Source organism: Venustampulla echinocandica (genome assembly GCF_003357145.1).
Source record: "Venustampulla echinocandica strain BP 5553 chromosome Unknown scaffold_0, whole genome shotgun sequence".
Taxonomy (NCBI): Eukaryota; Fungi; Ascomycota; class Leotiomycetes; order Helotiales; family Pleuroascaceae; genus Venustampulla; species Venustampulla echinocandica.
This window is the reverse complement of record NW_022474205.1, coordinates 845857-859270: the sequence shown is the minus strand read 5'-3', so window position 1 is coordinate 859270 and position 13414 is coordinate 845857. Positions and strand designations below refer to the sequence as shown.

General features: G+C 46.4%; 5 protein-coding genes across 5 annotated transcripts; 4 read left to right on the top strand and 1 right to left on the bottom strand.

Moving 5' to 3' along the window:
- Window positions 1–724: 724 nt before the first annotated feature.
- On the top strand, window positions 725–1696 carry BP5553_00262 (uncharacterized protein; the record flags this gene model as incomplete). The annotated part of the gene is made up of 1 exon (XM_032008885.1): window positions 725–1696. The coding sequence occupies one exon, from the start codon at window positions 725–727 to the stop codon at window positions 1694–1696; it is 972 nt and encodes a 323-aa protein (XP_031872939.1).
- Window positions 1697–2190: 494 nt separating this feature from the next.
- BP5553_00261 (uncharacterized protein) lies at window positions 2191–5531 on the top strand (the record flags this gene model as incomplete). Its single annotated transcript, XM_032008884.1, has 4 exons — window positions 2191–2997; window positions 3045–3234; window positions 3290–3544; window positions 3595–5531. The coding sequence occupies 4 exons, from the start codon at window positions 2191–2193 to the stop codon at window positions 5529–5531; spliced, it is 3189 nt and encodes a 1062-aa protein (XP_031872938.1).
- A 1348-nt stretch (window positions 5532–6879) lies between these two features.
- BP5553_00260 (putative pectate lyase A) lies at window positions 6880–7918 on the top strand (the record flags this gene model as incomplete). The annotated part of the gene is made up of 2 exons (XM_032008883.1): window positions 6880–6996; window positions 7052–7918. 2 exons carry the CDS (start codon window positions 6880–6882, stop codon window positions 7916–7918), a joined length of 984 nt encoding a protein of 327 aa, XP_031872937.1.
- A 2300-nt stretch (window positions 7919–10218) lies between these two features.
- On the top strand, window positions 10219–11842 carry BP5553_00259 (Aspartate aminotransferase; the record flags this gene model as incomplete). The annotated part of the gene is made up of 6 exons (XM_032008882.1): window positions 10219–10335; window positions 10413–10470; window positions 10529–10579; window positions 10638–11287; window positions 11339–11686; window positions 11741–11842. The coding sequence occupies 6 exons, from the start codon at window positions 10219–10221 to the stop codon at window positions 11840–11842; spliced, it is 1326 nt and encodes a 441-aa protein (XP_031872936.1).
- Window positions 11843–12024: 182 nt separating this feature from the next.
- On the bottom strand, window positions 12025–13169 carry BP5553_00258 (Uncharacterized protein; the record flags this gene model as incomplete). Its single annotated transcript, XM_032008881.1, has 2 exons — window positions 12025–12930; window positions 13026–13169. 2 exons carry the CDS (start codon window positions 13167–13169, stop codon window positions 12025–12027), a joined length of 1050 nt encoding a protein of 349 aa, XP_031872935.1.
- Between the last annotated feature and the right edge of the window lie 245 nt (window positions 13170–13414).

Genomic DNA, 13414 nt, shown 5'->3' with positions numbered 1-13414 from the left:
ACTGAAAGCTACCGGGGCTCTAAGTGGAGTGTTGAAGTGAGATAGCTAAGACACGAGTTCTTAATCAAGTACGTGGAACCATTATCCTTGACCACCTATCGCCTCCCATATTCTATTGCAGCTAATCAAAAGTATATGGTAGAGTTTTTCCTTGGTACCGATACGAAGTAAACAGTTCACCAGTCGACTATCAATTGCGTGCGATGACATACGTACCCTGTTCAGAAGTTGGAAATGCCCCAGATATAAACTGTGACTAAGCTACAAGTAATTAAAATATATAATCTCCGTGACGGGGGAGGGTTTTACGAAGTAGGCTGTGTCGGGATCGGCACTTGCTTCTTTGGCTTTTGATACTCAAGCAGTTCACCGGTAGTCTATGAAGGTAGCGATGCTATAGGATAGGGATAGAAGTATTGACCGGGTCTGACGGTCAGACTACCATCTGACATGCTTCTTGATAAACCAATGTCTATTTTGACGCAATCTTAAGGCACATGTACTCGGGGTTAGAAGTTTACGATGTATCCAATCAGAATAATATTGAAGGATCCTTCAATCGATGATACAACTGTCTATCGATCATCACCAACCGGCTAAAATCTGGATCCATTACCTCGTTCTGTTAAATTCTGGTAGACGTATAGAAATTGAAAATCGCCAGATCCTTTCGAAATGGGGTTATAAAATGTGACATCTCGGAAGGAATGAGATTGCAAAAGCAATGGCGACCTACCGGCACTTGTCTCATTATGTGTACTCAATCTGGCTCTTCACAAGAAGCGATCTCAAGACCATCGTAGGTCCTAGTACGGCCTTTGGAATGTCCAATGCCCTCGTAGCCTCGGCGTACAGTCTCTACCTCCCTCTGGCCCTGGACCTCACCAAACCCTCTACATTTTTCAGAGTCACTGCCATGGTCGCATTTTGGGCATGGATCAACCTCCTTCCGCATGCGATCGATAACCAACTCTCTCCCAAGGCAATCTCCGAGGACGCGTGCAACAAACCATGGAGGACACTGCCGTCCAACCGCATGACACCGAAGCAGGCTGGTGCATTGAGAATCCCTCTGTACGCGTTTGCGTTCATCAGCAGCTGGCAACTTGGAGGTGTACGCCAAAGCATAACGCTACTCGGTCTCGCCAAATGGTACAATCACCTGGGTGGTGGTGACGCCAACGCATTGGTGCGGAATTTTATCAACGGTGCCGGATATATGTGCTACACTTCTGGGGCTCTCGAGGTTGCCTTGGGCAACACTTGGCTGCCGGTTCAAGCTTTTCCATGGCTTTTTATCCTTGGCCTGGTGGTTTTCAGCACAGTGCAGACGCAGGATTTCCACGATCAGGCGGGGGATAGCGTACGGGGTCGAAAGACATTGCCGCTGCAGATCGGTGACAGCCCTGCCAGGCACGCCACGGCGGTGCTTGTATTATTTTGGTCGTGCATGTGTGCGTGGTTCTGGAAGCTATATGCTGTTCCGGTAGGATGTGTGCCGACGGCATTGGGTTGTTGCATCGCATATCGACTCTTGACCAAACGAAGCATCGATCAAGACAAGGCGACCTTTCGACTCTGGAATCTGTGGATGGTGGTCTTGTTTGTGATGCCTGTAACGCACACCTTCGCCCAGGGGTGTGGGGTTGGCAATGCTTGCTTTTGGGGACTGCGGGAATGGCGGGCCCTTGCGTAACATCAAAATAGATTAAAGATTTGCTAAGTCGTACGAGTACGAGTATTAAGACAGGGTTAGATTTAGCAAGATTAAAAAGAATTCAGAAACGGATAACTCATTAAACTTGTAGATAAAAAATGGCCTTTTCTTTTATAAGTATTTTATATTAAATAGCGTATAGAGTAAATACCTATAATTGGTTACTGAATGCGCTCTATGTTTTGTCAGAGGGGTTATAGAATATCAGGTATTCACGTTGGTATGAAGTACGAAGTAACAAGTATATAGCTAACCTGCAGGCCAAGCGTGCCGCAAGGGTATTCGGCCAACAACAACAGAAGATGCGTTTGCTGTGGTTGATCGCCTAAGTTGACAGCTAACTGTTGGCTGGCAGCTGCCGACTCTCGAATCATATAACAATGCACATTCCTATTAAGCTTGCTCTTTAGATTCTTTACCTATGCTAACTTCATTTTTGTTAACGAGAGAACTCAAGCAAAAATCAAGACAAAATGACTGAGCTTTCTCCAGCAATGAAGGGATCTCGCCTACTTCCATCCGTTCTTGATCGCATCGGTGCAGAAACTCCTGGCAGAATCTATGCTTCAGTCCCCCGAACCCACGATATTGCTGACGGATTCCGGGACATCACTTTTGGCGAGGTTCTTAAAGGTGTTGATGCTCTAGCAGCTTGGCTAACAACAAACTTTGGAGTGAGCAATGACTTCGAAACTTTGGCCTACACCGGCGTTGCAGATCTTCGCTATACTTTGATGTTCTATGCAGCTGTCAAATGTGGCTACAAAATTCTTCTATCGTCATCTCGCAATCCCACCCATCAAAATGTCTCGCTGCTCGAACAGACAGGCTGTACCAAGTTCTTTTACTCGTCAGAAATGGCCAGTATTGCGAAGGAAATACAATTGGCGATGGGGAATGACTCGCTTCATATAGTCGAGATTGATTCTTTTGATAAGTGGCTAGATGCCTACAAGCATCCGTATCCTTTCACCAAGTCATTTGAGGAGGCAAGGTTTGATCCCATCCTCGTTCTACACTCGTCAGGCTCGACTGGAGCCCCCAAACCCATCACCCAAACACACCAATACTTTGCCAACTGCGACCGACTTCGCCCACAAGTTCCCGGTCGACTGGAAGGTGGTGAAAGACTTTGGGATTATGAGGGTGGTGGATACTTCCTATGTCCATTTCCCCCTTATCATCTTGCAGGTTTCATCTCATATATATACCATCCGGTATTTGGCCGGTCTTGTTCTTTATTGCTAGGGTTCCCTGATCGGCCAGCGCTGCCTGAACTGGTCAGTAAATCTACAAACAAACAGTTCCGTGCTAATACGTCTCTCAGGTTCTTCGGATGATGATGCAGAAGAGAGTGCGCCTTCTCTTCACCCCCCCTTCTATTGTAGAGGGAATGCTCACGCTCGATGGAGCTATTGATATCATCAAGAAGCTGGATGATATTGTTTATGCTGGAGGACCGCTGGAAAAGACAGCCGGAGATCAACTAGCACTTCTGACTCGGTTGTCGCCCGTATGTAAGTGAGGCTTCCAAAGTATCCCATTCTCAGTTGCTGACTTGCTATTGGGAAGACGGTGCCACGGAAACAGGAACCATCACATGTCTTGTGCAAACGCCCGAAACATGGCAATATATGGAGTTCCATCCTGCGTGGAAAGTCATTATGGAGCCAGAAATTGATGGTGCGTATGAATTGGTACTTAGGAGAGATGCCGAGGCGGATAAGTACCGCGGTATTGGTGGAACAATCTTGCGGGAGAAGCCTGAATATCGAACCCGAGACCTCTTTTTACCACATCCGAGCAAGCCTGGGCTATGGCGTTTCTGTAAGTGGCCATCACCGTTGTCTATCTACCTTAACTTATTTGGCTTCCAGATGGTCGCAATGACGATATTATTGTCTTTTCAAATGGCCAAAAATGGAACCCGATTCCTTCGGAGAGTATCATACAAAGTCATGGAGATGTTGCAGGCGCTTTAATTATTGGCGACGGGAAGTTCCAACCAGCAGCTATTATCGAACCTAAGAAGACGGTCGCGTCATTGGAGAACCTACTGGATTCACTTTGGCCACTAATAGAGCAAGCCAATCAACAATCTCAGGGATTTGGACGCTTGATGAGATCAAAAATAGCAATTGTGCAGCCTGGTGACTTTGTTCGAGCACCAAAAGGCACTATTGTCCGCTCCGCCACAGCCAACAAGCTTCACTCGGCCATCGAAAAGCTATATTCAGGATCGGTTGATTCTGCTGCCAAAGATGTGAAGCAATCGCTTTCTCAAACCGATGACCCCCAATTTGAGATCCTTCAGGTTGTCAAAAATTCCACACATGAGTTCGATAAGTTTGCTGCGGCAAGAGACGAAGATGATCTCTTCCAATTCGGTCTCGATTCCTTGATGGCTCTTGAACTTTCAAAGTCTATCCGGACAGGACTATCAATTTATGCTGATGATAACAAACTTTCCTTTATTACAACTCTCATGCTCTTCAGGTATCCTACTATTAAAAAGCTAGCCGAAGCAATCTCCCTGTATCTTTTGGGTGAGCTCGAGGAACAGCATTCGCAAACCCTCAATAACAAAAACATTGAAAGGGTGATCGAGACCTACACCTCCACTGCCAACCCGCAACGAGCCATTTCAATGCCTGCTAAAGACGGCCAGCTACATATTGGATTAATCGGGTCTACCGGATTTCTCGGCCAACAGCTATTGGCAAATTTGATCCAACATCCCAAAGTCGCCAAAATTACCTGTATTGACCGAAATGCGTCAGCGCAGCAATCCCATCGTCAGCTGCTAGAGTCAGTGCAGACCAATGCACACATTGAGTTCAAAACGATGTCCTTGGCTGATATGAGCTTGGAGGAAATCCAAAAACATAAAGAAGTGTTCGAAAATATGGATGGAGTTATTTACAGTGCATGGACTGTGAATTTCAACCAGCCGCTGTCCTACTTTGAACCTCAGATCCGAGCTTTATCTGCTCTCTGCACAGTCCTGGTATCCTGTGAGAGAAGTCCTCGACTATTCTTTGTCTCTTCGATTTCGTCATCGAACGAGAAAAGTACATCCGATTCAAATCAGGTTATCATTCCCGAAGACGTCTTGCAGGATGCTTCGGCTCCTATGCCTATGGGTTATGCACAGTCCAAATACGTGGCTGAACGAATTCTTGCCAAATTTGCGCATCACACTGGCTTGAGGGCGACAATCTTTCGTTTAGGCCAAATTGCTGGACCTGTGACTGACAATATCCGAGGCATCATGATTAAAGAAAGCTCGAGTTCCGCCGTATGGAATGAACGAGAATGGTTTCCTTCCGTGATGAAATCTTCCGCCAATCTGGGTCTTATACCTTCCGACCTACAGCCTGTGGATTGGATACCGGTTAATTTCTTGACTCGGGGCATAGCAGAACTCATATTCCACGATCTTTTAATCGAAACGATCAGTACACTCCAGGTCTACAATATCGTCAATCCACACCAGGTACCATGGTCAGAGCTAGTTCCTGTGATCAAAGATGCGATAGCATCTACATGCAAGATCGTTCCCTTTGCAGTCTGGATCAAGGATCTCAGATCGAAAGAGTTGGAGCTTCATGCTGCCGAGAAGTATCCGGCTCTGAAACTCCTCGACTATCTGCAAGGGACGCTCAACATAGCTGGTCGAGAGAGTAGGGTCGTCATGGATCGCACAAAGCAAGCAAGCACAACATTGGATCAGATGCAACCTGTCAACGAGGAATGGGTTCGGAACTGGCTATCTGTATGGGGTCTGACTACTAGCCAGCAAGCGTCGGAGTGATATCGTGGTGGCTTTACCGGAGATAGTTGTAACGGAAGAGTTAAGGACATCTGCTAGATATTAATTAAATTGACTTTGAAGAGGGGAAAGTATGGTATGCTACGCACCACATGTACAGTCTAGGTTTTTACTAACCTAGATCAACGGAGGTATGTTCAGATCTCAACTTCGTAGTGCTTGCGAGAATCTCAGTAGGTAGTCAAGAGTCTCCCCTCACCACGTGGCCTGGCCCCAATTTAACAATGCTCGTTTCAGCCATACCCGGCACTTGGCCCCCGCCTTTACGGAGTAAATTAAATCATGTTCCCACCAACCGCCGATTCTAGATCCACCATTGTGTTTCTTGTTGATTAACCGATAAAAATTAAGGCAGTTGTACAGGGAGCCGCAATCAAGATCAAATCACCGAGAAAACGTCTCGAGTATCTACACTTTGACCACGACCGTCTCAAATACTCGTCCACCCCCCCCAACCGCACAGATCAAAGCGCACCAATTGTAGCCATTTCCAAGAGTAGTAGTGGAATTACATAGCTACACCAACTGATTTGCACGGCTGTTACACTAAAAGTCTATCTAATTTACCATAAAGAATAAAAAATAGTTAAACTCTACTCTAAAGTGCTTTACGAGTACGCTATTAATCTGTATATAAAACTCTAAAACGCTCTACTTCTAATACAGTTGGCCGCAACTCAGTACCTCTTATTTGACAAGCATACATGTACTCTATTAAACTGCTTTAATTCTAGAGATTGCGAATCAGGCTTATTTTTCTAGGAAAATATTTATACGAATAGCTTTACTTTATGTGTCGTGGCATTTGTATATAGGAGATTTGGCCCACTTTGTATAGGCCATTTTAGTACCTATGTTGTAGTATAAAATTATATAGTAAGCGAGGTAACTCAGTTTGCCGGAGAAGTCCGGAAACGTCTCTTGCATGGACGAAGTACGAGGTGGATAGACCTCCTCCCCATGTAAGTGTAGACATTTGAGAACGTTTTCTCCTCAGTCATCTTTGTCCGAACGGAACTTTGCGGTGTAGGACCCACCGAACCCACCTTACCACCGAATTCGGCGTCGTATCTCATGTCGTGCTAACAGTCTAACACAGTATCATGAATCCGAATCTTGGCGCTGAATTCCCAAGTTCAGCTCTTATATAGCCTTCCTGTTCGCACCAGAAACAACCCCTTACTCTTCATTCCAACCATTTACACTCTTTTTCATTCGAACCATTTACACTCTTTTTCATAACAATCGACCGTATTATTTTTAACCCCAAACTACACAAATCAACTACACTTTTTGAATCTAGTCTTTATACAAAAACTCAACCATCAACATGAAGCTCAACGCCATTCTTTCCTCCGGCCTCATGGCCGCCGTCGCTCTGGCAGCACCAACCCCAACTATCGATGAGCCGAACGCTTCGTTCAACAAGCGCGCTAGCGTCACCGAGGTATGATACTGACTTGAAACTTGCTTCCCATACAAATTACTAACAATTTAAATAGACTCCAGGTGGATATGCAAGCCAGAACGGTGGAACTACTGGAGGAGCTGGAGGAACCACCACCACTGTCAGCTCCTTCGCCCAGTTCACCGCAGCAGTTGCTGGTGATGCTAAGAAGGTCGTCTTCGTTTCTGCCCCTATCACCAGCTCGGTGAAGCAGGTCAAGATCGGTAGCAACACTTCAGTCATCGGAAAATCCTCCAAGGTTGTTTTCACCGGCTTCGGTGTCCTCGTCAAGGACGCAAAGAACGTCATCATCCGTAACATCGGTATTGCCAATGTTGTGGCCGCGAACGGCGACGCATTAGGAATCCAGAAGTCCACCAACGTTTGGGTTGATCACGTCGATCTCAGCTCCGACCGTGACCATGACAAAGATTTCTATGATGGATTATTGGATGCCACCCACGCTGCTGACTTCATCACCATCACCAACAGCAAGATCCATGACCACTGGAAGGCATCCCTCGTCGGACACTCCGACAGCAACAAGGCTGAGGACACTGGCAAGCTTCGAATCACTTATGCCAACAACCACTGGCTCAACATCAACTCCCGTGGACCATCTTTCCGCTTCGGCACTGGCCACATGTTCAACAACTACTACGAAAACGTCTCTGATGGAATCAACACCAGATCCGGCGCTCAAGTCCTTGTTGAGAACAACATTTGGGCCGGCAAGTCCAGCAAGGCACTTTACACCGTTAACGATGGAGGAGCCGTCGCCAGCGGCAACGACTTCGGACCCTCCGAGAACACCGCACCCGCTGGAACTCTCAAGACCGTTCCATACAAATACACCTTGGTCGCAGCATCTGCTGTCAAGGCTGCTGTTGTTGGCAAGGCCGGTAACACTCTCACTTTCTAAAAAACGAAAGTCGATATTATTAGGGGAAGACGTTTGCGCGAGGAAGGTTAAAACTTCATGTTTCTTGTGTATTGATTATATTCTTTCGATTCTTTCTTTTGGGCAGCAAGACTGCTCTGGAGCTGTGGATGCACTTGCATTTTCACGCTCTTGTGTATAAATTACTGGTATTGGAGATAAAGGGGAAGACATTTCAGGCAAATACCGTTGTACTGACAACTATTTTGATGTGCCTTTTACTGCTACAAAAATGTGCTTTGTAATGTGTGAGATTCGTGACTACGTTGAAGACAAGTGTTAGCTTATAAGAATTCCCCCGACCTTGCGCGGCATCGTCCTACCAACTTTCAAAGTCATTAAATCAGATTGGTTGCTAGTTTATATATGACAAGATAGATTTCCGGATTAAATCAGTTGTTGGAAGGATGCATGCTTAGCTGCAGATCAATTGCGGAGTCATTTCCCTGTCCCTAATTGCTCTAATTGCCATGTTCAGGGATTTAATCACTGAGGGGTCAATTGCCTTGAGGCCATGGACAAATTCGCAAAAGCCACTGGCGCACGAGCAAACTTGATGCTCATAAAATCAAATTCGGATGGCATGTAATATAAGCTCATAAACTGCCACACAGATTTAGATTAAAAGACAAGGAAATACTGCCGTATACATCTGACTCTAGCTGATATTCTCCATCTTAGACATGATCTGAATGAAACCTGCTCAATATTTCGCTAGTTCCCTTCGCTGACTTGCGGACAACACTATCAGGAGATGCGATTACTTTCTGTAGGCTTCCTACTAAAAAGCTAGTTGCACTCGTATGATGGAGCGTGAATTGTTAGATTGGGTCGTCGGAGTGATTCGAATCTCTTCATCAAAGAAACGTCGCCCCGTTGTGTATAATCGCATGCCACTTCAAACACTAGTTTCGCCTCAGCGTCGAACATACCATCATCAAAGTATATACCTTAAATACTGCAACACTATACAACAACTAATTGTAATGTCACAATACAATGAGGAGGGATTGTAAAGAAGCTATTGAGCGACACGTAAGAATCAAAATTGCATAAACGTGTTTGACACCAATGGAGAAATTAAAGTCCAAAAAGGGCGGATAAATATATCCCCAGGCGATGGGTAAATCGGGCTCCGAAATAAGGAATAGGGGCAAGGAAGACTAATACAATTATTTATATAGGAATAAGGTCCAATATCCTCTTGGAACCAGCCTATTCAGACTATCACAATTCTATCTGTTGACCTCTAAACTCTTCTTACCATAGAACAAACATGAGGGTACCTCTGCACTAATAACTCAAGAATTAAACTGGTGTAGGCCCTGACTTGCAATGTGTATGCGGCGCGTACGATAATATAGTGTTGCTGGGGAACAGGGTGGGAGATCTTCCAAATCAATAGGTATCGATCATCTGACCGTTAGCCAAGTAGTGCAACAAGAAGGTCTTTGGCGCCACTTTTCGAAGGTAGTCAATTTGAAAGTTATGATTGTAGAGAACTATCGGAGGTCAAGGAATGGAGAGAGCAAGGAGGGAAGTAGACGTGTGCATTGTGTGTTCGGGGGGGGGGGTAAGCTCTCACGAGTGCGGAGCTACATACCAGGTGGGAGGCACTAAGCCCAAATAGGACGACCGTGACTACATAGGTACCTGGCTTGTGAGAAGAACACACATGATATCACAAGCCAAAAATTGAATTCGAAAGAAGACATCTAGTAGTAAAGCATCGCTCGCTCATTTCCTAGTTCAGTAACGTTCCAGACTTGGATTGGGATTTTATGCTTGCTTTATACTTGCTTTATGCAAGCATTTCATGTTATTGATTGTTTCAATATTCCATCCCTTACATATCACCTCCTTAAATAGATAATCAAGAAAAGAAATCAATTTAATTCAAGGGTTAAGTTTATTTAGGAGTTTGCCAAGTTATATAGAGGAACTCTTGGAGTTGTGGAGACTTTTGTTTATTTACTCTCTGGAGTCTCTCGTCTGTCGGGTTTCCCCTTTGGGGCGTGGGGGAAACGGAAGCGCTCCCCACGCGATTACTCATTCCAGTAATAAATTTCCCTCGCCTGGGACGCGAACCCCTGTTTTCCTGTTGTCCCCCTGCAAGCTGGATCGTGCTCGCAACAAATATCGGAACAACACAGTCACCCCATTTACCTACCGCATATCTGTCGTTGACACCTGCAATACCTCCCTTTTCCCTCCATCCTCCATTAAAAACATTTCACTCTCTTTCTATATATCCCCCTTCTCCGCCCTTCCCGCTATTTATCATGCTCTCATCCGTCAGACTAGCTAGCAGACAGGCTGTCTCCCGTAATATCGCTGCGAGGAGCGCGATAGCGGCCAGACAAGCTTCCACATGGGCTAACGTGCCCCAAGGACCTCCAGTAAGTCAATTCGCCGAGTGTGATGAATTGAAACAGAACATTAGCTAATTGTCGAATAGGATGTAAGCTCCTCCTAGGTCTGCCTGCCAATTGTTCCAATTGCTAACCGGTCCGTTTCCTGCAAGGCTATCTTAGGTATGGCATCACTGCCGAGGCATCGTCTCCATATTGGTTTTTATTAACCCCATATTAGGTATCACTGAGGCTTTCAAGGCCGATAGCTTCAAGGAGAAGATCAACCTAGGTATGCCCAAGCTCTGCTGAATCAATTGGGAAATCGCAATGCTAACGTTGTTTGCTAGGTGTCGGCGCATACCGGGACGACCAAGGCAAGCCATACGTCCTTCCCTCCGTCCGAACCGCCGAGGACAAAGTCGTTTCGCAACAATTGAACAAAGAATATGCTGGTATCACTGGTGTTCCTGAGTTCACCAAGGCTGCGGCCGTCCTCGCATATGGTAAAGGCTCCAGCGCACTGGACCGCCTTGTCATCACACAATCCATCTCGGGCACAGGCGCCTTGAGAATCGGAGGCGCATTCATCCAAAGGTTCTACCCCGGCGCAAAGAAAATCTATATCCCCAATCCATCATGGGCAAACCACGCGGCTGTGTTCAAGGACTCAGGACTCGAAGTCGAAAAATACCGGTACTACAACAAAGACACCATTGGCCTTGACTTTGAGGGCATGGTTGCGGATATCAAGGGAGCACCAAAGGGCAGCGTTTTCTTGCTCCATGCATGCGCCCACAACCCCACCGGTGTTGACCCAACTGTTGAGCAATGGAAAGAGATCAGCCAGGCCGTCAAGGCTGGAGGTCACTATGCGTTCTTCGACATGGCATACCAAGGATTTGCTTCAGGGAACACAGACCAAGATGCTTTCCCAGTCCGACACTTCGTCGAGCAAGGCCACAACCCATGCCTCGCTCAATCATTCGCCAAGAACATGGTACGATGAATGACCAATCGATTTCGATTTCTCAACGCTAATATGATATAGGGTCTCTACGGCGAGCGTGTAGGCGCCTTCTCCATCGTCTGCGAAAACGCAGATGAGAAGAAGCGAGTCGACTCTCAGATCAAGATCCTCGTCCGACCCCTCTACTCCAACCCCCCAGTCCACGGTGCCCGTATCGCCTCCGAGATTCTCCACAGTCCAGCTTTGAACGAGCAATGGCTGGGAGAAGTTAAGGGTATGGCTGACCGTATCATCACCATGCGAGCACTCTTGAAGAAAGAGTTGGAGAGCTTGGGATCAAAGCATGATTGGAGCCATATCACAAGCCAGATTGGCATGTTCGCCTACACTGGGTTGACACCTGAGCAAATGGAGAAGTTGGCCAAGGAGGTAAGTTTTGAAGGTTGATGTACGGGAGACTGGGTACTGATAATTTGGTTTTAGCACTCCGTATATGCCACCAAGGATGGCAGAATATCTGTCGCTGGTATCACAACCGGCAACGTCAAGAGACTCGCAGCCGCCATTCACGCTGTCAAGCCTTAAATGAAGTGTTCATTGGGAAGGGCTTCATGGGATATAGTTCCGGGGATGTGAATTATGTATTTGGCTAGATAGAAGTTTAATGTACAAACACCTTTAAAATCCACTCTACAATCATGCTGTTCAACAAAGATCTGGTCTCATATATTTATCCTTCATTAACTATTACCACCTACTTTCTACATCTACCTGCCCCCTTTCAACCTCTTCACATCCCTCCCCGCCTCTTCCACCTCCTTAAGTAACTCCCCATAAACCCTCGCAATCTCTCTCATAACCCTTTCCTTCTCCCTCCCCCCTTCCTCCTGCCTCCTCCCAATCCCATACCCCCAAAGCACCCTCTCAGCACCCCTCTTCCGATCCTTCAACCTCTCCCTCCCATCCCTCAAATTCTCCATATACCGCCCCAACGCATTGGCTACATCCGGCGTATAAACCATTTTCTCCCCCTTCAAAGCCTTCTCCCTCGCATCCAGCTCTATCTTCTGCATTTCTAGCGCGAGGGAGTTCATCTTCGTGAGGTAATATTTTTCTAGGGAGAGGGAGCCATTTTTGGATGTTTCGAGGAGTTGGATCGTAAGAGCTGTGGCAATTTGGTATGTTTGTAATAGGGACGTTGTACGGGCTGCTAAGAGTGCATGTTGCTTATGCAGGTCTTCTTTCTTGGTGGAGATGCTGTGCTGGAGGGATGTTATTGTGGGGGTGAGTTTTGGGATGTTGCGGTGGAGGAAAGATGGGTTGGTGCTTGGTGATACGATGCGTGCGAGTGAGAGAGCTTGTGTTTGGAGATGTGCTGATACATGTGCGCCGATTTCAGGGAGGTATGTGGATAGAGAGTACCATTGTGGGGTGGCTTCAAGGAGTTTGAGTTGGGAGGGCGGGGGTGTGGATGAGAGGCGTGAGGTAAGGAGGAGTATTAATTCAACAAGTTCAGGGGGAAGGGATCGTGTGGGTTGCTTTGCTTGAGATTTGGTGCTTGGCTTTGTGGTACTGGTTGTTGAGCATGATGTGGAGGGCGAGAGAGGGAGATTACGGAGAGCGACGAGGAGGATATGTGATTTGGCTGCGCGAATCCGGGATACCTTTAGTGCCTAGAGGCTGAGAGATTAGCTTTAGCTAGTTAATTGACGGGAGATAGATAGCTGGCATTTAGAAGAACGGAGGAGGTCTGGATGGGGTAACTGACCTCAGAGCTAGGAGCGCGCTCTTTTTGCCCTGAGTGGTTTCTAGTCGAGCCATTTGGGTTTAAGATGGTATTTGCGAGGGTGGCATGCAATGCTGCAAATTTGGGATTGGATTCGAGAATGGTAGAATCGATAGGCGGCAGCATCTTTGTGGTGGGGTTAAAATTCGAGTATGTTTGCAAGTATAGACCCTGAAATCGCGAGGCTGTGAATGTCAACAAAGTTCTAGCCTCGCTTCGGGGATATGTTCTGCCGCTTGTCATCCTTACCCTGTTAATAAGCAGCATGCATCATTTATTAAAATTCTCAATTTATTTCATCTGGTCCTTGTCCGTTTGTTAGTTTACGGCGTACTGTTATAACTGTACATTTTTTACCTTCTTCTCTTATT